The sequence below is a fragment of the Heterocephalus glaber genome, unplaced genomic scaffold (genome assembly GCF_053883595.1).
Source record: "Heterocephalus glaber isolate CG9 unplaced genomic scaffold, H.glaber_assembly_v1.0 deba00000347, whole genome shotgun sequence".
Lineage (NCBI taxonomy): Eukaryota > Metazoa > Chordata > Mammalia > Rodentia > Bathyergidae > Heterocephalus > Heterocephalus glaber.
In genome coordinates this window covers 22634982-22661506 of record NW_028258143.1, presented here as the reverse complement: position 1 = coordinate 22661506, position 26525 = coordinate 22634982, and the positions used below count along the sequence as shown (strand labels likewise).

Sequence of the window (26525 nt, the reverse complement as noted above, 5' to 3'; positions counted from 1 at the left end):
ATTTTACCTTCATAGTGATTTTTTTTTAATTACATATCTTGTTTTGAAGGCCAGTTTGTTTTTGAAGCTTGAACAAAGAATTGTTAGAAACCTTAATTAGAACTCTAAACGATTACATTCACTCAGTGTTGCTGTACATCGTGAACTGTGTGGGGTGCCAGGCTGAGAGGAGAATGAGATGCTGTCCCTGGCCCCAGGGGTAACAGGCTCATAATGACCACCCTTATATGAGACGAGGGCTGGGCAAAAGCAGACACCAGATTCAGGACCACAGAGGAAAAAAGTCCTCCAGTTGGCTACAGCACAAGTGGCCTTAGGGGTTTGAGAACATAGTTTCATGGCTATGAATTGCTCACAGCTGGTGGCTAGCAGCTCAGTGCATGGCCCAGTGTCTGTTTCCTGGGCAGGAGGCTAAAGACAGAGGGTGTTTGTTATGACTTTTGCTTTCTGGGAGAAGTGGACTAGTTGTTTCATTGGTTGTAGAATTATCCATTATCAATCTTTATTAAGGTCAAATAGAGATTTGAGTGTCAGTTATTGTTTATCCACCAACTGGGCACTAAAAGGCTGAAAGAGAAAGGTAGTGTGACAAAATGGCATGGTTGCTAGCAATTCAGACTTCCTTGTGTATCTGCTTCCTAATCTCAGTAGCTAAAGAAATATACAAATATACATTGAAGTAGCTCTTAATGATTTGTTGATTTTTTTTCTTACTCACTACATGAAGTGAAATATGCAGAGTTAAGTTCTCATAAACAAATGTGGGAAGAGAAAGGATGTGCTCTCCTGCCATACAAACATAGTCCAAGTCCCAGGAGCTGTGCTCAGTGATCTTAGACCAGTTCCACTGTCTTCACATGGTCAGTGTCTGAATAGTCCAGACACTTGTTTTGTGGGAAGGTAGGGAGTGGTACTGGGAATTGAAATCAGGGCCTTTGCACTGAGCTATTTTCCCCAGCCCATTTTTTATTTTGAAGAAAGATCTTGCTAAGTTGTCCAGGCTGGGCTTGAATCCAAGATCTTTCTGCCTTAGCCTCCCAGAGTGCTGGCTGCGATTACAGGCATGTGCCACCATGCCCAGCTAGCCAGACACCTTGACTGGTGTTTGTTCACTCTGTTCCTTTCTGAGCTCTGGGCATTGGAGAAGGGATTTGCTATTCAAAGAGGTGATAGTAGGTGAGTCTTGAGCAAGCAAATGTGCTAGAGTGGGACTGATAATGATCAGAGCTATCCCAATGGGGAGGGTCTGACTCTGGACTCTGAGTGGGACAGAGTTCGGAAAAATGGGCAGGAAGGGGTTTGGGAAGGGTACCTGCCTTTTCCCCTTGTGTGAAATAGAAGAGAAGAGGTGGGAAGGAAGGGCATGGACACAATGGCTCTAGGCAGCTGTCTTGCCCTCTGTCCTCGCAGTTAATGCAGTGACAAGATCTGCTGGGACTGTGCAGATGAAGGCCAACCACAAAGCAGGGTAGGGCCGGGGCCTGCAGCCAGCATTTCCTTGTGAGCTGATATCTGTCCTGTATGTCTCTCCAGTGCCCATCGACCATTCTGACCTGGTGGCAGACCTGCTGAAAGAGCTGTCCAACCACAACGAGCGGGTGGAAGAGCGGAAGGGTGCCCTACTGGAGCTACTCAAAATCACACGGGAGGATAGCCTAGGCGTTTGGGAGGAGCACTTCAAGACCATCCTGCTGCTGCTGCTGGAGACCCTCGGGGACAAAGATGTAGGCACTGGCTTGGCACGGGCCCTTTTTGGGGGCAAGTCATAGTGTCCTTTCTTGTCAGGTTGGCTGCAGCTTTCCTTTCTGGATTGTGCTCACAGTTTATATTAAACATTTACCGAGCCAGGCACAGTGGCACACACCCATAATCCCAACTCCTGGGGAAGCTGAGGCAGGAGGGCCACAAGTTCAAGGACAGCCTGGGCAACTTAGGGAAACTTTGTCTGAATATTAAAAGGGCAGGGGGTGGTCTGGGGATGTAGCTCAGTGGTAGAACACCCCCGGGTTCTGTCTCAGTACAGAAAAGAAAAATAAAAAATTCTGTTCCGTCTTAGCATCATTTCTGAGCACTTTTTAGCAAGGTAATGTGTCTATCAACCGTAGGCCTCACTTTGCCTTCTATACAGTTTCTCTCTGTAGCTGGATTTGCACTAATTAAGGGAAATGAGTTCCTGCCTCTAGGTACTAAAACAGAATTGCTTCATACTGCCTAAGCATAAAATGTGGCCTTGTAAGATGCACTTCCTTCCCTGTGAGTTTCATATGTTGTAGAGAAAGAGTTTATTCTTTAGAAGACCTCTGTTAAATGTTGTGTTCCTTAAAATTCCATTTTGTTCCACCTCTGTGTGTATTAGCAGTTCCAGGAATCTCAGTCAGTCAAGCGGTGCTTTCACAAAAAGGCCCTCTTCACACTGAGGTATTTAAATGCGACAAACTGGGCATTTGTGACATCCTTGGTCTGAGACTCCATGTGATACTTAGTAGACAGATAACTCTTATTAAAGGGAAGAATAATCTAGTCAAAGTCCTGCCTTCTCCCTTCTGTGGGGCTGGTCCCTTACATGGAGATGGGAATAAATGCTGGGGACTGCTAGAATTAACTTTGGAAGTAGAAACCCACCTCTCCGCATTGGCTTTGTGTAGGGTCACAGAAACAATAAGAAAGTGCATGTGGTGAACCTAGAGAGGTGGAGCTGGAGGGCTGCCAGGCAGCTGGATGTAGTGCAGGCCACAGGCTGTGCCAGGGCACTGTGGTCCTGATCCTGATAGCAAGCAGCAGGGAAGAGCAGGGTAGTGAATACCATGGCAACTCAGATTGTTTTCTGATGGTTTGGTTTGGTTTGGTTTGGTTTGGTTTGGTTTGGGGATAAATAAAGATAGAAGAATGGTAATAAAAGATCTATATTAACTTTTCTTAAAACAAAGTACTGGCTCTGGAAGCAGTCATGCTTGGCTGGCCTCTACCGGGAGACAAAATGATGTCGTGCTGAGGGCAGGTGAATCGTGTGTTAGTGTGCAGTGTGCAGATGAGTGACAAAGAATCAGGATGTACTTACTGGCTATGTTTGGTGTAAACTCCATTCTCTTTTCTGGAGATTAGGCGTCTGTTTGGGATGGCTTTTTTCCAGATGCGTGACTGCCTTGAATAGCTTGAGGCCTCGCACTAATGACCTCATCACACAGGAGGCCAGGAACACCAGCAGGTCTGCTGCTGTCCTCAGAGTTCATAGCCTTCAGGGCTCTGTCCATGAAATGGCGAGTTGCTTTGGGCTTGTAGTTCGATACTTTTTACAGAAAGGTAGTTTGAATACACAAACCCCAGGGGACTGATAGTGAACTTAGATGTTTTGTCCTCATTGGGTCTCAAGTGCCAGGCTTGTCCAAGAAGCCTTTGTTAATCCATCCTAGGTGCTGGGTCCCAGGAGTGTCACTGTACAACAGTGTCTGTCATCTGGGAACTGTCTAGAGGGCTCATGTCTAGTAAACATTGTGATTGACCTAGCGGGGTCTATGAGATGCCAGAGAGCCCAGACTGGGTGCTGGCCTGTGTGTGTGGTCATGTGCTGTGTACTGTTCAGTGAGGCTGGCTTTTCTTTTGTACCCAGCATTCAATTCGAGCCCTGGCACTGAGAGTTCTACGGGAAATTCTGAGAAACCAGCCAGCAAGATTCAAAAATTATGCGGAGCTGACGATCATGAAGACTCTGGAAGCCCACAAAGACTCCCACAAGGAGGTGAGCCCAGCCCCATGGCCAGGGTGCAGAGCAGGTGGACCCGGGAAAGCAGACTGGGAGTGGGTAGGCATACCTTCCCTGGAGCTCAGCCAACGTCCTACAGAGTAAAGTTCCCATTGCTGTTAAACTGACTGCACAGCTGCACACTGAAGGTACCAGCAGGCGTCCCTGTGGTTTCCCAAGGTTCTGAACCCAGACTTGCACGCATGCTGTGGTCACAGACACTCAGCAGACACCTGGCTTGTTTGTGTTTGTATGTTTGGCCCTGTTGCTCACCAGTCCTTAGAGTGATAAAGGTCTGCAGAGCTCTCCTAAATAAATGACTTCAGTGTCAGGCATTGTAGAAAACAGAATTGTTTATTTAGAAGTTTAGAAAACTTGAGATGACAGACACTGGAGTTGACCCAATGAGATGTAGCCACTTGCACAATTGAGTCTCATGAGTCTCATGACTCCGTCTGAGCATGCTCATGGAGTGAGGGGCTTGTGGCTAGAACAGTTCTTACATCTACAAGCAGAACGAGACCCTAAATGATAGTGTTTCCCTTCAGTAGTTGTATGGCTGCTTGCAGCTGCTTTAACCTCTTCAGATCTCCACCACATAAGTCAGGCAACAGGGGCAGTGTCTCATCTTCTGCCTTGGCGTCTCTCCACCTTCCAGCCCTAGCACAGCACAGCACCAAGTGTACAGGTGCTAGGTGTGATTTCCAGCTGATAGTCTCCAAATGATTGCATGATGATGATGATCACTCATGTTTGAACAAAACACGTTCCATTTACACTAAAAATGTGAGGACGGGGAAGGCCAGTATGATCGACATGGCTGTTCAGGTGAGGAAGAAGCTCCTGGAAGAGACTGTGCCCAGCAACTACTGACAGAACGGGTGTCTTATGATTCTATACAGCTGCCCTGTGCTGTATTTTTAGCCTTAATAGCTTGTCCATAATGATAAACATGGTCACTGGTAAAGAACTTGCTTAGAAATGGGCCACCTAAAAAAAGAAAGAAAGAAAAAAAGAGACGGGCCACCTTTAGTGAAACTGTAGCCAGGTGTGGTGGTGCACGCCTGTAACCCCAGCACTCAGCAGGCTGAGGTAGGAGTATCGCCTTCAGTTCAAGGCCAGTCTGAACTACTTAGGGAGAGCCTGTCTCTAAGACCCAGAAAAATTAAAATAAAGTGAAACTGTAAACCAGCAACAATGTTTTGGCACTTACTGATTAATTGAGAGGTGTCTGTCTTTAAATGGGGTATCCTGTTTTCAAGAGAAAACTTTGACAGTTTTATATAAGAAATACAACTTTAACAGATTTAAATTATCTGTTTGCTGTTTACTATTTTCTGGGTGTATTTGGGTTTTGCCTGCAAAATGAGACATCTAGGCGAGTAAGTTCTTCACTCTGAAATTCCCTTAAATTGCTCCAGGAAAGAGAACAGAAAATGTCCTGCCTCAAATGTACTTAGCAGCACTCAGCTAACTCAGAGTTCCTGAGAACTGAGGGTCCCCACTCAGCTCCACCAGCGCACAACACAGCCCATGGTGTTGGCAGCCTCCCCAGCTTTGCATGCCTCCAGCTCACCTTGCCCCGTGCCCTCACCATTTCCTCATGAAACTTCACTCTGTCACATTGCCAGAGCCACTCAGGAACCTGCATATTTAGGTTTTAGGTTTGGTTTTCATTTTTCTTTTCCTTTTCCTTTAAAATGGGTTGAGTCTTTCTCATCTGTCTTTGTTCCTGGCTTCTTGTTGTTAGGGCAATTCAATGCACGTAAGCTGTGTGGTAGCCATCATGCTGGCATATTAATACTGCACATAATTTTTCTCTGTCTCATTACAATTCTCTTCACCACATACATCCTTATGATTCCAAGCATGTGTTGGGAAGAATCCAGAATTTTTCTAGGCCTGGTTGCCCTATCAGTCTGAGGCATAGTCTCTTTTCCTATCAGATTAAAACTTCCCAAGTGTGTTCATCCCAGAGTGAACTCTTTGGGAACTTCCTTCGCAGAAGAAGCTAGTGGCTGTCCATTCCCAGCGAACCCGGGCTTTGGCAGGAGATGAAGAGAGGGGGAAGCAGCAGATTCACACAGGGCTGCAGTGAGAGACCTTGGCACTGCCTCCCCACCTCCAACCTGCCTGGCCAGCTGGTCCAGTGACCATTGTGCACTGTACTAGCTGTGGAATGGCAGCCCTGAGGACAGCTTCTAGAAAGTGGAAGCGTGTCACAAAGCTGTTAGACAAAACAGATCAAGCAAGGCTGATGACAGGATGGCTTGTTCTCTCATCCTGTAGGCAAAGGTTGCTTTCTCAGGTTCTTTTGAAAGAAGTTATGTGTGCAGAACATTTTTCATACACACTGAAAATGTCCCAGGCACCAAATCTGGATGTGTTGTCCATCTTAAGCCAACAGACATTCTGTAGGGAGTATGACAGGTAGAGGGTTTGGATCCTAGTACAGAGGTTTTATTTTAAAAGTTAGTGTTTGTCAGTTTAGGCATAATCTTTTCATAGTTCCTAATTGAATAAGCAAATCTCTCCCATTACCTAACTCCATTTTTATCTTTTTAGTAAATACATGCTGCTATTGCATTTTAGTGCCCTTAACATTAATGAAGTTGCTTGGTTTACAGTGGTGGTAGTGTTCAGCAGACACCTTAAATGGCTGAGGCTTGATAGTGACCTTTAAAACCTGGAGCCCATTTTCTGTTTTTTAAGATCACTATGTTAGTTTGAACTCTTCTCATTTTAGAATTTATAGTCTGTTGAGAACCTCTCTTTTCATGATTAACAAAAGAGGATTTAATAAAAGAATTCATACTATAAGGAGGAGCTTCTGGGGCATTGTGGGGTGTGAATCTTGAAACAGAAAATCTGAGTCCCAGTCCAGGATCTGCTGCTCTCCACCTCTGTTGTTAGTGGTCATCATTTTCGTATGGCCCTGGATAGGTAGAAAGACAGGACGAAAATCTTTTTGAGGGGAGGGCGGCAGGGCCTCAGATGGGACCCAGGGGGCCTCTCGCATACTAGGCAGGTATTCTGGTGCTGAGCTACACCCTAGCCAGGAATACGCTTTTAAATTGCCATCTGCCATACTAACATTGCTACATAAAACCATTCTCAGACATCCTTATCCGTTGAGAAGTGCCATCTCTTAGGAAAAAGTTGCAAAAATAGTTGTTGTTCCTAGTCATATCTTGGATGATAGATAGTACATGCTCTCTTTAGTTTGAAAGAGGTACTAACTCTTTTTCAGTACTGGGAATTGAACCCAGGGTCAATTCCCTAAGCTACATTTCTACCCTTTAATTTTTTGGGGTTTTTTGAGGCAAGCTCTTACTAAATTGCTGAGTTGCCCAGGCGGGCTCAAATTTGCAGTCCTTCTGCCTTAGCTTCCCAGTGTGCTGCAATTGGAGGCACAAGCCACCAAGTCTTGCTCCAACTCTATTTCTTGAATATATTCCATAAGTGAGAATTTTCTATCACTAGATTTAACTTCTGAATTTTGCCACATTAGTGAATATTCAGTTACATTTACCCACTTAAGTGAGGAAAATGTTAGCTGAGTGTGATGTCATGCACCTATAGTCTCAACTACTTGGAAAGCTGCAGCAGGACGTTTACTTGAACCCAGGAATTTAAGATGAGCCTGAGCAATATAACAAGACCTTGACTCTTTTAAAAAAAAAAATTAAAAATGGAAATTCATGTCACTATACTAACCCATCAAACATTTCTCGCTGCATACAAAAATATCTTAATATTTAAGGCATCAGAATCCAGCTTCAGGTGGTTGGGCTGGTTTGGGGAAGTTGTACTCTTGGATAAGTGTAAAAGAATCATTATATCTCCAGGGGTTTTATTTTTAGATCATTTCCACTTAAATTTTATATTTTATGACTCCAGGGAAATAAAAAAGTTATCAGAGACCAAAGTTACTTTAAAAAGAAAATAGAGCTTCCTGAGATTAGCTGTTTGACTTTGCCCAGCCAGCTGGTTATTTCATGCAGTCTTTTGACAGATACTGTGGCCAGAGAAAAGCAGCATTGCCAGTGAAGACGTGCTGCTGGGCTCGTGCTGCTGGGCTTGTGCTCTGCTCCAGGTGCTGGTTAAATCCTGAGCTGACCTCGTCTTAGCCAAACTCCAGTGCTCAGCTCGGCCCTTGGCCACCTCTCAGGGCAGCATCCATGAGTGTTGATGGGTCTGGTAAACAATGCACCAAAGGGACCTGGAAGAATTACACCCCTCTCTGGACCTTGTTTGTTCTTATCTGTTAGCCCAGGGAGCTATCTGTATCTCATCCAGCCTCAAGATAATAGAAGCTGCTATAGGGTCACAAATTTAAATCTTCATCAGTTCTAAATCTCTTGTTTTCCATGGGCCCAGCCCTGGGATTTGGCCAGAAGTTCTATTTCCTTTGGAACTTCTTGCTTTTTATTAAGTGGGCAAAATCAGAAACCTAGTTAGCTTCATTGAGTGATTCTAAGTAGCTGAGCCAGGAGTGTGACACACTGGTCAGTGCTTTGTGACTGAAACCAGACAGGAGGTAATGGCGTGTCACCTAGGACATTGCAGCACAGTCAGTGTGTGGCTCAGAGCAAGGCTCCAGAAGTCTGGAGTGCACTCAAAACAACAGGGAAGAGTGCCCAAGGGACCACAGGACCTGCGATCTGAGAGAAGGAGGGGAGGACAGAACAAGAGCGGGGCACCAGCTGGCGGGTGGCCCAGGGAGGGCGGGTGGCCCATGGAGGGTGGGCAGGAAGATACACCTGGGTTGAGTCCTGCCAAACCAGGACTGCAGGAGTATGTTCCTGCTAGGAGCTATGCAGGTTCTGAATAGTGTCACTGACTGCTGCCACTGCTGTTTGGGGCTGGGGACAGTGATTGCTCCTGTTGAAGTAATGTGGGAGCCAATGTGACTCCTGCCACAACTAGCTCTGTTAGTTTCAGGAAGGGCCATTATTCAACACAGAACCTTCAGGTTTACACCACCATTGCCAGCTCTGACTGTGACTGTGGACAAGTCTGGAGCTCTCTGGATGTCTAACATGCATGTGGTCTGGCTGGGGAGGGAGAGACACTGTATACTGGCTACCATTAAAGCCTGGTGAGGCCAGGGCTGCTACTGTTGGAAATTGCAGACTGTTCTTATTACTCTCTTCTGTGGAAAACAGCAGGCTGATTTTGAATAGAATTGTTAAGTTGTTTTTTTTTTTAATTGTACACAAAGCAGACATAATTGCATTACTTTAAATATACCTAAGAGGTTGTTCAAATTCAATTAAATAAGCTCTAAAACTCCAAGTAAACATATACTTTGTATCTTTGGGCTACAGCTTGGTTTCAGCCCATCCATTGTCAGTGTGAGGCTAGAACACACCCTGAGTTTTGGAGACAGACACTGGTGTTTAGCAGAGCAGAGAAGTAACCACATTTATGCTGCCCAGCTTCCAATCCAATGCAAAGCACCTCCTGGAAGGCCTGACCTCTCTTCCAGCCCTCACTGTTTTCACTTGTTGCCTAAATTCTGCCTATGGCAATGGGACAGGGTAGGTCTCGCCACATTTGAAGATACATCCTGTGTTACCCTGCATCTGCTGTTCAGGCAAGGCTGGGTGACCTATATGGTTAGAGATGGTTTCATTCAGATACTCCCCCTCTCAATATTTTTGAAGCCCTTGTGTTAGGTATTTGTACTGGGGACGGGGGCCACTCATTGGATAGAGGTGGATGGTACAATTTTAGAATCCACAATAATTTAAAAATTCTCCATTTAGTTTCTCCCTTTGATTTTACTGGTGAGAAAAACCGAGGCCTAGGAAGTGGAAGACATTTCCCTACCATTGGCTGGCTAGTTGATGACAGAACTGGACAGCCTGGAGCTTTTCTCTCTCCTCCCTCTGATACTGAGCCCAGGTAAAGGAGAACTCAGGTTCAGATCCATGCTGGCCCTCCACCATAAGACCAGAGTTTATGTCAGTGCCAGTCTGAGCACTCTTCTTTACCCCTCATTTTCCTGGTGGATACCAAACTTCAGGGCCTTGGAATTCTTATGGATCTCCAGCCATTTCCAGAAGATGGCACCAGTCTTTTCCTTAGCTTCCCAGTGGTCCAGAAGCTCAACTCCAAATACCCTTCTGCAAAGGGTTCTTTGATTCCAGCCATTGTTTTTGGATGTTTGCTGTTTTGTTTTGTTTGGTTTTTTGTTTTGTTTTGTGTTTTTAACTCAACTAGTTGTTCAGATGTGTCTGAGACAGAGCCAAATCAAACTTTGTGAACTTAAACATGCAGGCCAAATGTTGAGAACTTCTGTGCTCTTAAAGAAACCTTATCTTTAAGTAAATATTCACCAGTATTCCGAATAGCGATACTATTTTCTTAAAAAGCTACATGTGAAAATTAGGCTTTTCTTAGCAAGACATTATTATCTCACTAACTTTGAAAGGAAAGAATTCCTATTTCTAACCAGATGATAGTAAAATGAGAATTGGAACAGAATTTGCTAACTTCAGAGCAGATTATAACCCAAAAGTCTTCTTGCTCCTGCTGTCTTTGAATATGGTCCCCTCACTCCTCCCCCCCAAAATTGTTACCACCTCTGGCCACCTTGCCTACTAAACAGTATTGTCCTCCTTCTGTTGCCCATGTTTACTTTTGCTCCCTGTTTGCTTACATTTATAATCTTTGCCTCTTATGTTACACAGAGCACAGGGCAGAACCTAAAGTTCAACCTGATGCAGGCAGCTCGCCAAACCAGTGACTTGGCATATGGAGAGAAGTTGAGAACACTTATCAGCCTTGCCAAAACCAGGTTCTGTCTTGAGAAACTTGCTTTCACCCTGCTAAAAGAGAGGTGCACTCATCTGAATGTGCAGGTCCCAGCATCTTACTTCCAGACACACACACATGCCCATCTTAGAAATAGTTGATGAAATGCTTTGTGTAGCCCTCTCTCAAATTCCTGGACTTTCCTAAGAAGTTCTTCTTGTATTTGGGGTTGAGCTCAGCAGATCTGAGTGTCTTGTCCCAGCACCTCACTGTCGGTAATTCACTAGAACCCAAAAGGCAGGAGAGCATTGGAGTTGGGAAGGAGAGGAGGAAAGCATGAGCCTGCAGTGGATTGCCATGTCTCATTAATCCCATTGCATCCATGAGGCATACCAGGAGGCTGTTAGCTTGCTTCCTTTGTGATGAAAGTGATGCTGCTGGGACTCACATACCCTGCCTCTAAATTCCATGTTCTTTTCACCTTAGTAGGATGTTAAACATCAATTCCTATGTATCAGTGTGCTCTCACTTAAACATACCAACCAAAGCAGCCAATGTTTTCTGACCCTTTCAGTTTTTACCCCCCAAGTTGAAAAACTAACATCCAAAAGTCTTCAGCTTTCTGGCCAGTATGCCATAATGCTTGCACATACTGATTTCTTACTGCAAAAAGCCAGTGTCGTCACAGCACTGTCATGTGGCTGGACCACATTAGAAGAGGGACCATCTCCCCTTGCACTTATCACTGTCCATTTAGCCATGCGTAGCTCAGCCTCATGTGGACTCCAAAGGACATGTGGACTTAGAGCAACTTTGGGGACCTGCATGTACTAAGGTAACTGCCTGATGGAGCTGTCCTGAGAAACTTGCCAGCCCTGTTCAAATAGCTGATTACTGCAGAACAGGTCTCTTCTCCAAAGAGCCAGTGTGTCACCTAGAATGGAATGCTGGGCCTTGTGCAGTTGTTTTTCCCAGGGCCCAAGTTGGTTGTAGATGTCTTTCCTTCCTCCCCATTCCCTCGGCTAGCTCCTTAGTTGGGAATCATAAATCAGAATGGCCTGTACCAGAGGTGACTTTCATGCTACCTGGGAAGCATGCACATTCTGAAGGAAAGAGACCAACAGACGTGTACTGAGTACCTGGTGGACGTTGGAGACAAGTCCTCAGCCTGGGGGACAGATAGCCAAGATTGGATCTTGCCCCTCAGAGAACTGTTCACCCAGTGGGAGGGGCAGTCTCGGAAGATGATGACGGGTAAGATGTGCACACAGGCTTCCTGAGGATTCTGTAGTGGTGGGGCCTGGAGGTCTGCAAGGTGCAGATGGTTGAAAACATGAGTGAGGCAGGGTATGGGCAGGCAAGGGAGGAGCCAGGCCTGTGAAGACCTGTGAAGGCCTGGGCCTCAGGTTGGTGTTAGCAGTTGTCACAGAGGATAGACCCTGGGGCCATGGCTATGAGCTATTCTAGGAGCCTGAATGGTAGGCAGCACCTCGGTCAGGGCCCCAGCATGACCTAAGCCAGGACGTGGGGCCTGTTTGCCCTCCATCTTGAGCTCCCTCTCAGGAGCCCTCCTGGTGCCAATGCACTGATGACTTTACCCTGTTCTGGCCTGAATAGAAGCCGCTTTCTAGGTGGTCCCCATGCTGGCTTCAGGCTCCATCTTCACTTACATCACAGGGGTGGGATGACTGAAGCCTCAGGTTCGGTTCAGCATTGTCTCTATCTCAGTGCTACGTAAAGGTAGAGCTGAGTTATTCCAAGCAGCAGAACGGAAAGCAGAGCAGAATCTGAGTGGAATGCCTGCCCAGTGCAGGACTGGCCCTGGGGGGAATGTGTTAGGTTTTCATTGTGCTTCTTAAGAAAATGCACACCTGCATATAGTTTAGTATCTTTACTTATGTATCCCATATAGTAATGTGCTCCTGTGCCGCTAATAGTAGGAAGTGTCTTTCACTGAGCTTCCGGTCTGTCTTGATTACTCCTTAGCATCTATCTCTATAAGATGCCTCGTTTTACAGATGAGGAAACAAGACACTGAGATTCTCATCCAGCTCCCTAAGCTCAAACTTATAGCACCTCTGCCCGCTCTCCTTTCTTCACTGGGTTTTGGACTTGGCTGCCTTCCTTATGACAAGAGGGTCCTCTCTGGCTCTCTGGAGAGCAGAGGCTACTCCTTGGGCTGTGAGGTACTCATTTCATGCACTTCCTTATAGGTGCAAGGTGAGGAGCCATCATGGCACGAATTCCTAGAAAAACAACTTTCCACAGTGACTCCCTAGGAAGACACTTCTAGAAAGTTCTCCCTGAGCCTGCCCAGCTGCCTTGCAGCTTGGCCCCTGTGAGGAATCATCAGGAGGAGTCAAGGCATTCTGACTTCCCCAGGCTTCTCTCCAGTGCCTCCAGGCTGGGCATCTCTCAGCCCTCAGGAAACGTTTATATTTCCAGGTGCCAGTCTTCTGGGGCAGAGAGTCCCCAGTCTTGGTGTGAAGATTCATCCCAAGGACTCCTCACACAGCTCACTGGACCCCACCTCCAGTCAAGGCCCCTCTGAGCCTACAGGTTGGGGGCTAATGAGAAGCTGGCAGGTGGCTGGTGCCAGGGCTATCCTTGAAGGACCATGTGGCCAGGCTTTTGCCACATCCCCAGGCCCATACTCTCCTCTAAAATGACCCCCCAAACCACTCTGCCTTTACTTTCCCCTGTGTTAGCCAGAGGTGATGATGACTCTAGCCGCCTTTAAATGCAGCCATTATCATGTGAATGAGGCAGCAGAATGTGGTCTTGCTCACTCTGGGGAAATGGGTGTTTCAGGTGGTGAGAGCTGCTGAGGAGGCTGCATCCACACTAGCCAGCTCCATCCATCCAGAGCAGTGCATCAAAGTGCTGTGCCCCATCATCCAGACTGCTGATTACCCCATCAACCTCGCCGCCATCAAGATGCAAACCAAAGTCGTGGAGAGGATCGCCAAGGACTCCTTGCTGCAGCTCCTCGCCGACATCATCCCCGGCTTGCTCCAGGTAGGCATCATTCCCCCAAGGGCTGCTCACCTTGAAGTCCTCTGGGACTCTGCTGTCCTCCTTCACTGCAGGGGGCAGGAGGGAATGCAGGCAGCAATCCAGTCTTAACAATCTGCATTTTCTTACCCACTCATTCCTGCTAAACTATGGCCCAGGGTGGAATTTCTGTTTACTGTCAACATGTTTTGGTCATTTATTTTTGTTCATTCCTTCAACAAACCCCTATTGTGTACCTCCATTGGCCGCAGCCCTGGGCAGCATGGGCCATGGCATGGTGAATCAGACAAGGCCCCCACTCTCCTAGGAAGAGTAACTCTTCTGCACCTGAGGCAGTGAGCAAACAGACTGGCAGACCAGAGATATGTTCCACCGTGTGGCATCACCACAAGGGTTTTCCAGCCTACCATGGGGCTTGTTGCGGCCACATAGCAGCTAGAGGTGCCAGTGCCATATGCTGCATCATGTAGAGAGGTGGCTTCCAGGTTGGGTAGGAAAGAGAAAAAGGTTTTTTTGGTTTGGTTTTTTTTTGAGAGAGAGAATCTTACTATGTAGCCCACACTGTCCTTGAACTTGCTATCCTCTTGCCTCAGCCTTCTGAGTGCTGTGATTACAGGGGTTTCATTCAGGAAAGGTCAAGGAACCTGCTCCCCACTTTAAAAATGCTACTGTTTGCTGAACACTTGACTGGGGACTGTTGAGAACTTGATTGCTTCAGACAGATAAAAAGGCACAAAGGTGAGGAAGTCACAGGGCAGTTAGGAGAGCTGCGAGTGGCCCCATGTAGGTGTGAGGTGGAGATGGGGCTGGCAGGTAGACTGAGGCTCAGTCGCAGAGGGTTTGGAGGTCCCAGCAGTCTTTGGAGGATGGAGAGCTTTTGCCCACAAGAGTAAATGATGTAATTCTCATTTCTTTAAAGGTATTTTCACGTGTGAAATTTGCTTTACCACTAGATAAAATGTAAAAGAAGCAAGTTATCCCCCTCACCATTTCCTTTTCTCATTCTGTCTCTCTGAAGATGTCTTTTCAGTGGCATCATGTCACACAGCAATGCCATGTCAAGGCAGGTCCACCTGTCGCTTGCCTGCCACTGCCTGTGTGCCCTAGGAAGCAGGCCAATCGTGACACTAGTCAGTGTTGACCCCTTGGGGCGAAAGCCCTCTGGGTTGCAGGTCTGAGATATATCCTGATTGTTACTGACAGGCCCAAGGTTGAACTTCGAGGGCATCTGTAGAAGTGTTGCTGAAATACTGTAAGGCAAGTCTTTGATCTCGTTTCTTTTCATGCTCCCCTCTGGCTCTCTAGGGTTATGACAACACCGAAAGCAGTGTGCGTAAGGCCAGCGTGTTTTGCTTAGTGGCAATTTATTCCGTAATCGGAGAAGATCTGAAACCTCACCTTGCACAGCTCACGGGGAGCAAGGTATGTATAGAGTTCCCGGCTGATGCCCACACCCAACCTTGCCAGCTGGTCATGAACCTGCTTGGTGGCAGCCTTGGACTGCAGACAGGCTTTTTTCTCATTGCGTGTGTTTAAGCTGGGCCTTATTTCTCCAAAGGCATTTTTCTACAGTGAAAATGACCTGCTGTGTAGTGAAGTCATTTTAGTTTAAGGTGACTCTAACGTCATAGTCTACCTAACGCCTGTTTTTGAAAAGAAAACTTGTCTTCTGTTTATTCACAAAAGAAAGACAACTTTGTTTAGAAACCAGCCTGTTTTCTTGTAGAAACACTGAGGAAATTTACCTAAGTGCTTAACAAATTGCTGAATCAGAGCTGTGTCCCTTGTCGGCATCAGCAGTAGTGACAGTGGCCCAAAACCTGTCCCACGGTACCCCAAGCACTGTACCATGTCCCTGGCATGTGTTGCGTTCCTGGCACCGCTGTGAAATAAGGACGGTCACCTCCTTTAGCCTGCCCAAGGACGCAGCGGAGGTCAGGCTCCAGTACCTTCTCATGCCCCTTTGTGTTCTATAATCAAAGGAAGGAAATGGACCAAAAGGGCTATGGGCTTATTGAAGACGGGAGTGGCTAGAGTGCTCTATGTTTTAAAAATTTCTATAAAAGACAACTCATATCTAACGTGCCCGAAAAAGACATAGTAGAGAAGGACCTTAACTCCAGAGAGGAGGTGGGCCCGGCTGCCAGGCCTGGGGCTGGCCGTGAGGCACCCACTCCAAGGAAGTACTGTGTATCTGCCTGAGTTTAAAGACCCCCTTCAGAGATATGGATACAATTTCCTGTGTGGAACTAACCCAGTGGGAAGCAAGGACAAAGAAGCACCTGGCCCTGCTCCTTGGGAGGGAAGGAACTGGGCAGTGACAAGGCCCCTGTGTTTGCAGTGAGCTGCTGCTGTGGCACAGATAGGGAGCATCGCAGTCAGAGAGGCACAGGCAGGAAGGCTGGAAGAAGGAGTGAGGTGGGTGAGGATAAAGGATTTAGAAGTCGAGTCTGTCCTTTTTTTCAATCCAGCAAGTTAAAGATTGGTCAGTTTTATTGATCTTGTCAACCAATTTTTTGTTTCTTTTTTTTCTATTATTTTATGTCTTCCTTTTCATTTACATCTGCTCTACCTCTAAATTTGTGGCTGTGCTTTAGTTATTCTTTTCTAATTTCCCTGAAGTATAAAGTTAGATTGTTGATTTAAGATTTTGTCCTTTTTATTCATGCAAACATTTACAGCTGTCAATTCCCTGGTCCAAAAGTTTTTAAACGTACTTTCGTTGTTATTTGTCTCAAGATATTGTCTGATTAACTTTGTTTCTTGTTGATGCATTGGCTTTTATAAAAAAAAAATATATAGGGGCCAGGGATTTAGTTCAGTGGTTCTACCATCTGCCTTGCAAGTGCAAGGTCCTGAGTTCCATCCCCGGTACCCAAAAAAAGGTATTATGTAATTTCTGCAAATGTGTGACTTCTGCATTTTTCCTTTTGTTACGAGTTTCTGACTTCATCCTGTCGTGGTTGGAGGAGACTCTGTATGCTACCTCCCTTTTTAATCTGCTCCAACTGACTTTTTGGCCTAAAACATGAACTGTGCTGATGTGCCGGGCACACCAAAGAGTGTGTTTGCTGCTTTGGGTTGAGCACTGTCAGTGCACCTGCTGGTTCTGTTAGTTTATGGTGTTGTTGAACTCCTACACTTTCTTACTTAGCTTCTGTCCCACTGCTCCACCCATTGTTAAGAGTGAGGCATCAAAGTCGTTAGCTGTTACTGTAGAACCATTTCTCTCTTGGGTTCTGTTGGTTTTTGTTTTACATATTTAGATGGTCTGTTACTAGATAATACATAGAATTGTTAGATTTTCTTGCTGTATGACACTTTTTCTTAATAGAGATATCCTTTGTCTCTTGCTATCTCTTTTGATTTAAAGTCTGTTTTTTCTGATCCTTGCTCTGTTACTATTTGCATAATAAATATCTTTTTCCATCCTTTCATTTTTCATTCTGTCCACAGACCTAAAGTGAGTCTTGTAGACAGCATGCAGCTAGATCATGTTTTTAACCCACTCAGCCAGTCTGTCTTGAGTGGCTTATTTAACCTGTTTACCTTTAAGTAATTACTGACAAGGAAGGACTCTTTTCATTTTGCTTTTTACCTTTCAATGCTTTACCCCTCATTTTCTACATTACTGTCTTTCATTTGTTTGATTTTTTTTTTTTTCAGTAGTGAAACATTTTAAGCCCTTCTCATTTCCTTTTGGTGTGTTCTGTAGCTATTTTCTTTGTTGGTATGGGGATTACATTTAATAGCCCAAAGATATAACACTAACCTAAATCTATATCAGCTTATTGAGCACACTTTTTTTTTTCTTGAGCATACTTTCTGAACCTTTTATTTTTCTAAAAGAAGAGAATCTTTTCTACCTACCTGAGAGGGTTTCTGTGAGGCCCAGGTATGATGGTGTAAAAGCTCCTGGTGACTCATTGAACATGCACATGTGATTAATTCTGTTGTCATGTCTTCCTCATACGTGTAACTGTGTTTCTTTATTTGCAGTGCTGGGGATTGAGCCTGGTGCATGCTAGGAAAGTGCTCTACCACTGAGCCACATCCCCAGCCATTCTTTAAAATTTTTAAATTTGAGACAGGGTCTCATGAAGTTGCCCACACTGGTCTCAAACTTAGTGATCCTCATGCCTTAGCCTCCTGAGTAGCTGGGATTATAGGCAAGTGCCACCATGCATAGTTGTAATTATATTCTTGACTAGAGACATAAATTAAGGGTTTTGAATAGAATATAAGGACAATAAAGAATGTTTAACAATTTATTCATACCCACCCTTTTGTAGAAATATAACTGTCTTGTCTTTAAATCATTTTTTCCCTCATTGATTCAGCAAGTATGTGTTAAAATCTTGCTATCCATACCACACTATGCTGTGTATTCAGGCAAAGTGAAAGCTTTATCCTGCCATGAATTAGTAGAAATTATAGCTGGGGAAGAGGCTTGGCACACAAGGAAATGGAGTAGATGCAGCAGGACAGGCCCTGAGGGAGCAGCTGAGAAGAGGCTGAGCTGGGTTCATAGGATGGGCCAGTGGTTTGTGTACAGCAGGAGCCACTGGGTGGGAGTTAGAAGGGGTGTAGGAAGCACCGTGTCTGAAGAGGACGTTACAGAAGGCACTTTAGGAATGTCCTCAGTGCTCTTGCTATTTGCAGGTAGTGAAGCTGAGGCTCTAAGAGAGTGATTTGCCAGAAGTCAAACAACTAGTTAGTGGTGGAATTGGATCTGGAACTCTGCTGGACTACTGAGCCGAGGTGTAAAATCCTTATGTGAACAATGACTCTTGTCGTCCTAGTACTGCTCACTGTAGTATCTGTTGATGATTTTAACAGGCAAGGAAAGGCTAGGGCTAGGGTGAGGGGTGTAGTTCAGTGATAGAGTACACACTAAGCTGGGTTCCATCCCCTGTAGCACAAAAAATAAAAGACAAGGACTGAAAGGCAACCATGGAATGTCATGTAAGTTAAGGTGAAGTGCTCTGCTGTGGTTGAAGAGAAAGACAGCACCACAGCCTGCTGTGAGGAGACACCAGGGCTAGACTACTGAGCAGCACCTCCTGCAGGCTCTGTTTGTATGGCAAAGCACAGCACAGCCCAGTGTTCCAGTCCCTGCATGGATGTGGCAGGGGCACCCAAGACAGTACACAGAGGACACACCCAGACCATCCCTTCAGGGGGAGGGGCAATGTCAGAAAGCCTGTCCCATCTGGCTTCCCATCACCAGTTAGAGGGCCCTGCTTCCTCCTGCAGCCCGCACATCACCCTGAGCATGTGTTCAGGGGGCCGCTGGAGATCAAAGGGCTGTGGACAATACGTTTTTCGTAATTCCCTTGATCTTACAAGTTGTTTGTTACTTAGATTTTTATTGACATTCTATTTCTTTTATTAATAGATAGCTTAGTGGCATTCAGCTAATATTTGATAAGCACCTACAGTGTCACCTGCAGTTTTGAAGATCCCAAGGGGCAAAGCCTGTCATTGTGAAGCATGATGTCAGTCTGCATAAGTGTTGTGTAGTGATACTGTCTGGCCTCTGGGAGGCCTAATCTTGTGGAAAGGGACAAGAAAGCCCCTGCTAACCATAGTATGAGGCCGCACATGCTGAATCCAGACAAAAAGCCAGAGCCACAGGTGGGAAGGAAGGGTTGTTCCTATCTGGATTCACATCAGGAGGGGCTTTGGGAGGTAAGTCTCAGGTGCTTCGGGCATCAGGGAGTTTCAGGAGGCAGTCAGGGTGCTGGGAAAAGAAAAGGCGTCAGCACAGACTTGGCCTAGTACCTCTTGCTCCTTTTCCCATTCCCCCCAGCTCCCAAGCAGCCACTGGGCTGCCTTTGCAATGGGTGGCCCTACCCCTCATGTACTTTTCTCCAGCAGCCCCTGTGGCCGCCCACCGTATTACAGTGTTGTGGCACTTAACTGTTCTTTTGTAACAACTGACTGTTTTCCTCTTGTCTTTTAGACACTTGTGGGTCTAGACACTTGTGGTGACAGTGTTTGTGTAATGAGTTCCCCCATCAGGGAATTAGGGGACAGGCAGTTTTTTGATTGTCACCTGGGTTGTGCTTGTCATTTTCCTGTGTTTTACTCTGATTGCTTTTCTCCTGCTGACTCATTTGTATCTTCTCTGCAGATGAAGCTGCTAAACTTATACATAAAGCGGGCCCAGACCACCAACAGCAACAGCAGCTCCTCCTCCGACGTGTCCACGCACAGCTAGTGGTGCCTGGAGACCCCTATCAGCTGCCCTGTCAGTACGAGGAGTCCAGCACATATTTATTACAATCAGTATTTTGGTCCCTTCCAGCTTTTGTGTAGAATCTTACTGGTATTGAATGTAATGGAAGCAAGGCCTGTATTGCAGTCCTCATAGAAACAAAAGGAATAATGAGAAACAAAAAGAGCCATATTACATGTCTCATACCACCTGCCGAGATCACACCACCAAGTAGGGGCAGGGCTAGTTCCCAAAACCCACAGCTCTCTAGCAGCACTTGGTAGGCAGTAGCATTTTTTTTTTTTAGTTAATAACAGATTTGGGGGTGGGATCCCTCTTGTGTCCCTCATTCTTAGTTTATATTCTCATGAGCATGGCCATGTGGGCCAAAGCCCACCCTTTTCCTAGCCAACACTGAGAAAGGTCACATGTCCTTAGGTTGTATTTTGAGGCCTAGTAAGCATGGAGCTCAAATCTTGGCAAGAGAAGGAGGAAGGCCCGAAGCTGTCCTGCTGAGTGGCTTGTCACGTCACACAGGAGCCCCTTGCCCTGGCTCTCAGGGAGGTCCGGACTGCCCCCGTCTCCTCCCAGACCCCTGGAACGGCTTCACACGGCTCCCCATCCCGGAGCTGTGGCTCAGAAGGATTCCTATGAGTCCAACCACAAAGATAAGGTGAACTTACAGCAGTTAGGGATGCCTGAAAGGGCCTTCCGTGGAGCACAGCAGGTGTGAGGAAGTTTCCTGTCCATTTCCCTGCCGAGATCTGGGGGAGGCACTGTTGTGATGGGGATTCTCCCAGGATTCCAGGTTGTGGTTCAAAACCGTGCCATCTTTTCTCGCCCCTCAAGCTTGACCTGAGCTGTTCATTTCCAAAATGTTCTGTTAATCTGGCAGACAGCAGTTTTACCATTCCACTTTGGGCTTCCCTGTTTTCTCTGGGGATTAAAGAGCAAAAAAAGATCTAGAGAGACCAGGTATCAAAATCTTTCTTTGGTGGTAAAAGATTGAACCCATGGCCTCCTGCATGCTAGGCCAGCTATCTACCACTGAGCCCCCGGCCCTGGAATCATTTTTAATTCTGTAAGCCAAAGTACTTCCTTGATTGTTAAATTGCTTAAGGAAAAAGTAATCATGACAAGTGGCAGATTGCAGAACAACAGGATTTGCAGTGTACTTTCAGAGTCTGTTCCCTTCCCCCAAAACCACCGGGCTCCTTTTATGTTTTAACCTCTTGAGGGTCTGATTGCTCCAAAGGAAGTAGCTGTAGATCTGGAGTCTGATTACATTAAGTTTTAAGTAAAATTCCTAAGCCAAATGGCAATTCTCAGTGCAATCATGAAGACTTCTTTTGTTACTATTCTATTTTAGATCCTCTTAATTGGACTGATTCCTCCATAAGGAAAAAGCTGCTTTTGACATGAATTTTAGCAAGATACAGTATTGGCAGATCCAGGGCAGGGCCCACCGAAGCCACTAGGACTGAAAGCAGGACCTGGGGCCCCTCTCACATAGTTCTCAGCCTGATTCACCACCCCTATCTGACCTTCCACATTTGGCGGGGACCTGGTGAAAGGCAGATACTGTTATTTGGAAATAAGCACTAAAACTGAAGGCCTCTACATTCAGGTGTGGGGCAGGTTATCTTACACATATAAAGTGCTCCACTGCTACTGTTTAAGGAAATCCATGGGTGCATTTTAATTGGCTGAATATTATTGACTGATTTAGGCTCAAAACATAGCAGGACCAGGCCTTACTTTCAGTGATAAATACTATTTGTTTGTTTGTTTGTTGTTTATATATTAGTGGGATTTCTTTTTCACGCTCTTTACAAAAGTCCCGGAGTCTTGTGATCTCCTCTGTGGTAGAAACGTGCCTCCCAGGCATTACTGTACTTATGAATTCTCTTATGCCTGATGCAGTTAGGAAGACCCCTCTCTGGGACCCTTTGGCTCCCAGAAAGTCACCACAGTTCCCAGTACAGTTGGAAGGCTCTCAGACATTGCTGATGTCCTCACAGTACTCACAAAGGGCTAGCCTCGAATGTCACCCGCCCCTCCTCAGTCTCCTGATGGAGATACAATCACTTTTTGTCACAGGTCTCTTGGCCTCAATCTGCAAGCTGCTGCCGGCTGCCTGCCTGGAATAGACTCGCATGCCGCCACCTCCTATTGCAGGGTGGCTGCGCCCACCTCCGCCTTGGGACGACTCGCCTCCCTGCCGGGCTCCGTTCCGTTCTGCAAGACACTGACAGCAGAGCATTTAGGACTGTGTTTGCCTCCCCACCTACCTGACTGTCCAGAGCCTCAACCCACCCTGCCGAAGGCCATTCCTCCAACTTCCTGTTCCCTGAGCTGCCACCTCCCTCTGGGGAGCTGGCTGGTCCTTTTGGTGCAGCGCGGCTGTTTCCAGTGCACTGTGTGTGCTGCACGCCCTGGCCGCGTGCACGGGCCTGCCTTTTCTACGCTCACCACTAGCTTACACACCCTGTGCAGGAAATGCGATGATTCGTCTCATACATCTTCTTTGTTCCCTGCCACCTTTTCTATCAAGCGTAATGTTACACTTTAAAGGACAGCAAATAAGAACTTTGTAGAACCCCACCAGGACTCTGCTAACGTTTGGAAATGAAAAAAGAAATGCTCTGAAAAATATCAGCCACCAAAATAGTTTTGTTGGCAGTGTTCACACGCATGGTCCCCATGCCCCTGGGTTGGGTGGTTTTTTGTTTTGGTTTTTTGGGTTTTTTTGGGCTTTTTCATGTTACATTCATATCGGTATTTATATCTTATTTGTTTCACTCTCAAGTGTATCATGGCAAATGTACAGATTTTTTGTTAATAATGTGTTAGGATTTGCTAAAAAACAAAACAAAACAAAAAAAAACCCTTTTGAGTTTGCCCTAGAATAAATGAAACCTAATTCAGTTTCCTGCATTGATGCTGTCTGTCATCACCGTGCCCAGCAGGTACCTGACCCTTCTCCGTGTGACATGAAGAGGTCAGTCTTCTGACATGTCTGCTGGGAATCAGCCCCTGTAGTGTGTGTGGGGTCCTGGGAGTGAGGGTGGAGCTGAGCCCTAGCCTCACCCCCAGGGGCTGCTTGCACAGCGGGCCTTTGGCTGAACAGTGGAACATTCAATTCCAGAAAGGTTGGGAGCAAGCAGAAAGCCTCGACTTGACTCCTGAGACTATACCAACAGCTGCTAAGAGCAGGTGGGCCCCAGGCTCCTACTGTCCCTTCTGTGTCTCCCGTGGGACCCATAGGGATTGGCGGGGTGCTGGGCACCCAAGGAGAGGGGTCTTAGAAACATCCACAGCACTGGGGACTTAAGTCTGCTTCTTTGAAATTTTTTCTTTAGATTTTCTCATTTTTAATCTTAACATACAGTAAACATAGCACAAGGATTGCCTTCTTAATCATTTTGAATGTACATTTCAATGGTATTCAATGCATGCACACTGTTATGCAGCCATCACCACTGTGCTCTGGAGTCCCATCTCCAAAACTTTTCATCTCATAAAACCAACGGCCCATTAACTGTTAACTCCTATCAGCCACCGTTCCATTTTCTGTCTCTGGATCTCACTTCTGCCCCTGCCCCACCATAGTGGAATTATACACAGTATTTTTCCTTTCTGTAACTGCATGATGCCCTCAAGGTTGATCCGCACTGTAGCCTGTGTCAGAATTCCCTTCCTCCTCAAGGCTGAATAGTACTCATTGTGTGGATAGACCCCCACTTGGGAAGCTTTACTTTTTATTAAAAATGGTGTTTGAATTTCCGGTCATGCTCCATGCTGCATCTCCAGGACCCCTGTCCCAGGTCAGTACCCCGTTCCGTGACCCTGCCTTTGCACCTGTTTGAAGTGTCACACAGCCCCAGCATCATACATAGGGGTAGGGTCCCAGCTCCAACCCTACCACCTTGGGCAAACTGGCTTCATATCCTGCCTCAGTTCCACCTATGAACTGGGTTAAAACCAGGTGGAGGTGCTATCAGGATTGAATGAAGCATCGGCAGCAGTGGACAATGATGGCCACCTGCCCTGCCTCCCACCTCGGACTCTGACACAGAGTGGTGAGGTCATCCCCACCCCTCCCCACATAACCTGTCTACAGCCAAAGTCCATTAATTCATTAGCGAACAGAAAACCCCTGGAGGACAGGCCAAGCAAGGAATTCAGTTTTCTGTATTTGGTTCATCTCTACCCATGGGGACCAGCCCCCACTTGCCTATTGAAGATAGTCACAGGCCATGGGGGGTGGGGGTGGGATTCAGAAGCCCTTGGTGGACCTTGGCTCTGAGCATCTGAATGGTCTTCTCTCCAGGAATCTCAAATCTTTCCCGTCAGTGCTTCCTCAAATCTCAGGAGGGTCCAAGACCCCTGAGCTGCTGAGCATTCCCAGGGAAAAGCCTCTGGCAGGAAGACCCCTGCTTTGCACCTTAGATTAGTACCGGTGAGGTGGTTGAAAAGCAGCACTAATATCCTTCAGGAAGCATCAACACTTTTGAAGAATTCTCCCATATAACATCTGATTTTTACACCAATCCTGGGAATTGTTCAATTTCCAGATAAGGAAACAGGCACGGGAAATGTCATAGATTATAGTGACTCATGGAGTTGGGGCCTGCTCCCGGGCCTGTCACTCTAGCTGCTACTTTCCCCATCTCATGATCAGAGCATTGTCTTCAGAGCATGCATTAGATCCCCACTCTGGGAGAGCTGATGAGATGGGCTGTCAGCTCAAGAGCGCGTTCCTAGCAAGTTCTTTGGTGGTGTGCATGCTGCCGTGAGCTCCTGGTCCATGCTGAGAATCGCTGTGTAGCATTTTGCTTCGAATAGCACAAACAGCACCAGTGGTTGTGTTGCTCCCATGAAACAGGCTGCTGGGAGTGTTGTTGCTGGTGTTGTTGCTGCTAACTGGCATGCGGCTAACTCAGCACCCAGACTGGGACTTTTGAAAGTGGAATGGGCACCATGAGGGGAGGCTGGAGCATCTCAAGGAGAGGAGCTCAGCCCATGCTGGCCAGCCTGCTGGCTTCCTCCAGTATTTATTAACTTATACCTCAGTGGCTCCAGGCAAGAACGGACAAAGGTCGTGTGAATGGCATCTAGTCCCAGATTATGTATTTAAAAGACATTAAAATGTTTCCATACCGGGCCTCCTCCCTATGGTGTTGCTGCCAAGAGCAGAGGTAGAGGAGAACTTTGTCAGGCTCTTCTGGAAGTGCTTCATTCCTGCAGTTCCCAGGGGCCTTGGGTTCCCAGGTTCCAGAAGGGACAGTGCCAGGGAGATGTGGCAGGGCAGGAAAGGTAATGCCACTTCCCACAGCAGGGGGTGTGTCCAACACTCTCACCCAGTGGAGACCTCTCTGATCTCCTGCCTCCCTGCATGCATCCTGCCATCCCTGTTGGACATTGGCTCACACTTCCAGTTCCTACCAAGTGCTCACCATTTGCTAAGCTCTGAACTACACAGACAACAGCCTATGAAGTAGGTTCTATGAGTATTCCCATTTTACAAACAGAAAATAGATACATAGCAAGGTTGGACAACTTGCTTGGGGTCACAGCGAATAAAAAGCAGAGTTTAGGATTCTAATCCAGGAAGTCCAGCTCTGGACTTGGGTCTTTGTCCTTTCTCTGAACTTCTGGTCCACTTCCCCTGCCCCTGGCTCTTCTTAGCAAGTTCAGCTGGACCCTGCCTGGTCATGGTGAATGCTCATGCAAGACCTAGGTGACTGTTTCTGGCCTAGGAACGAGGGTGGCCCCATGTGTGTGGAGGAGGCAGGGGACAGGGTAAGGTGGAGGAGTCAGTTCATTTCAGAGATGTTGATGATCCTCTGCTTCATAATTAGGGCGGTGGGCCCATGGGAGTTTGCTTCACTATAGCCTGTAATGAACATATATATTCTCTTCTATATTACCAACTAGTCTGTACTACCAAATATTTCATCATTTTAAAAGTGTGAGAGCTCTAAGTTGCAAGGTGGTCATTTGGATGAGGCTCATGTTTATTCTTTGGATTGTCATAGACGTGAAAACCTCTGAATAGAATTTCCAGGCCTCTGCGAATACACATGTAATCTATACATAAGACCCCATCAAGGCCTGTCACCCCACATAAGACTGTCCAGTGTCCCACAGACCTGTGCCTGAGGGGTTGATCCACAGAGAGGACAACACACCTTTTGCAGAATCCTTGCTCACAGCTATGGGAGGGGCGGGCACTGAAGACCTTGCCTCTTTTCCCAACAGCTCCTCCCAGCCCCTCAGGCCTTGCTGTGGGGTGAATGTCCCCTCCAAGCCTCATGGGCAATGTATTTGTTTATTTCCTTTTGCAGTGCTGGAGGTCAGACACAGGGCCTTGCAAGCACTCTGTCTCTGAGCTGGATGCCCAGTCCATAGTTGAAATGCAACGGTGTTGTAAAGGTATTGGGAGGTGAGAACTTGAAGAGCTAATTAGGTCTCCGGGGTCTCACCTTTGTGGATGATTAATGCCATTATCAAAGCTGCAGTTGCCTTGGGAGTGGGCTCGAAATACAAGGATGACGTCGCTGGAGTTCTGTGTCTCAGTGTCTTGCACATCTCTTGCCATGAAAAGCCTTGCACTGTGTTACAACACCAAAAAAGGCCCTTGCCGGGTTCAGGGGCCATTTCCCCAGACTTCCCCGGCTCCAGACCTGTGAGAAATAAATCTCTGTCCTTTATAAATTTCCAGGTCTGTACTATTTTGTTAAAAAAAAATAAAAACTGAAAGAGGCTCCTAAGCATAACCAGTGC

At 46.6% G+C, this 26525-nt stretch overlaps 1 protein-coding gene across 11 annotated transcripts in view; it reads left to right on the top strand.

Annotated features, from left to right (window-relative positions):
* The window catches only part of Clasp1 (cytoplasmic linker associated protein 1), a 260640-nt gene extending 237976 nt beyond the window's left edge, over positions 1 to 22664 (top strand). For 8 of the 11 annotated variants that reach the window (XM_087198215.1, XM_087198208.1, XM_087198180.1 and 5 more), the window contains 5 exons: positions 1534 to 1724; positions 3608 to 3736; positions 13313 to 13519; positions 14822 to 14938; positions 19653 to 22664. In XM_087198215.1, coding sequence (XP_087054341.1) covers positions 1534 to 1724; positions 3608 to 3736; positions 13313 to 13519; positions 14822 to 14938; positions 19653 to 19739 — 731 coding nt within the window. In that variant the 3' untranslated portion in view covers positions 19740 to 22664. The remainder of the gene's footprint in view (positions 1 to 1533; positions 1725 to 3607; positions 3737 to 13312; positions 13520 to 14821; positions 14939 to 19652) is intronic. The other 3 variants (XM_087198200.1, XM_087198196.1, XM_087198191.1) reach the window with 1 other exon arrangement.
* The last annotated feature ends 3861 nt before the right edge of the window (positions 22665 to 26525 follow it).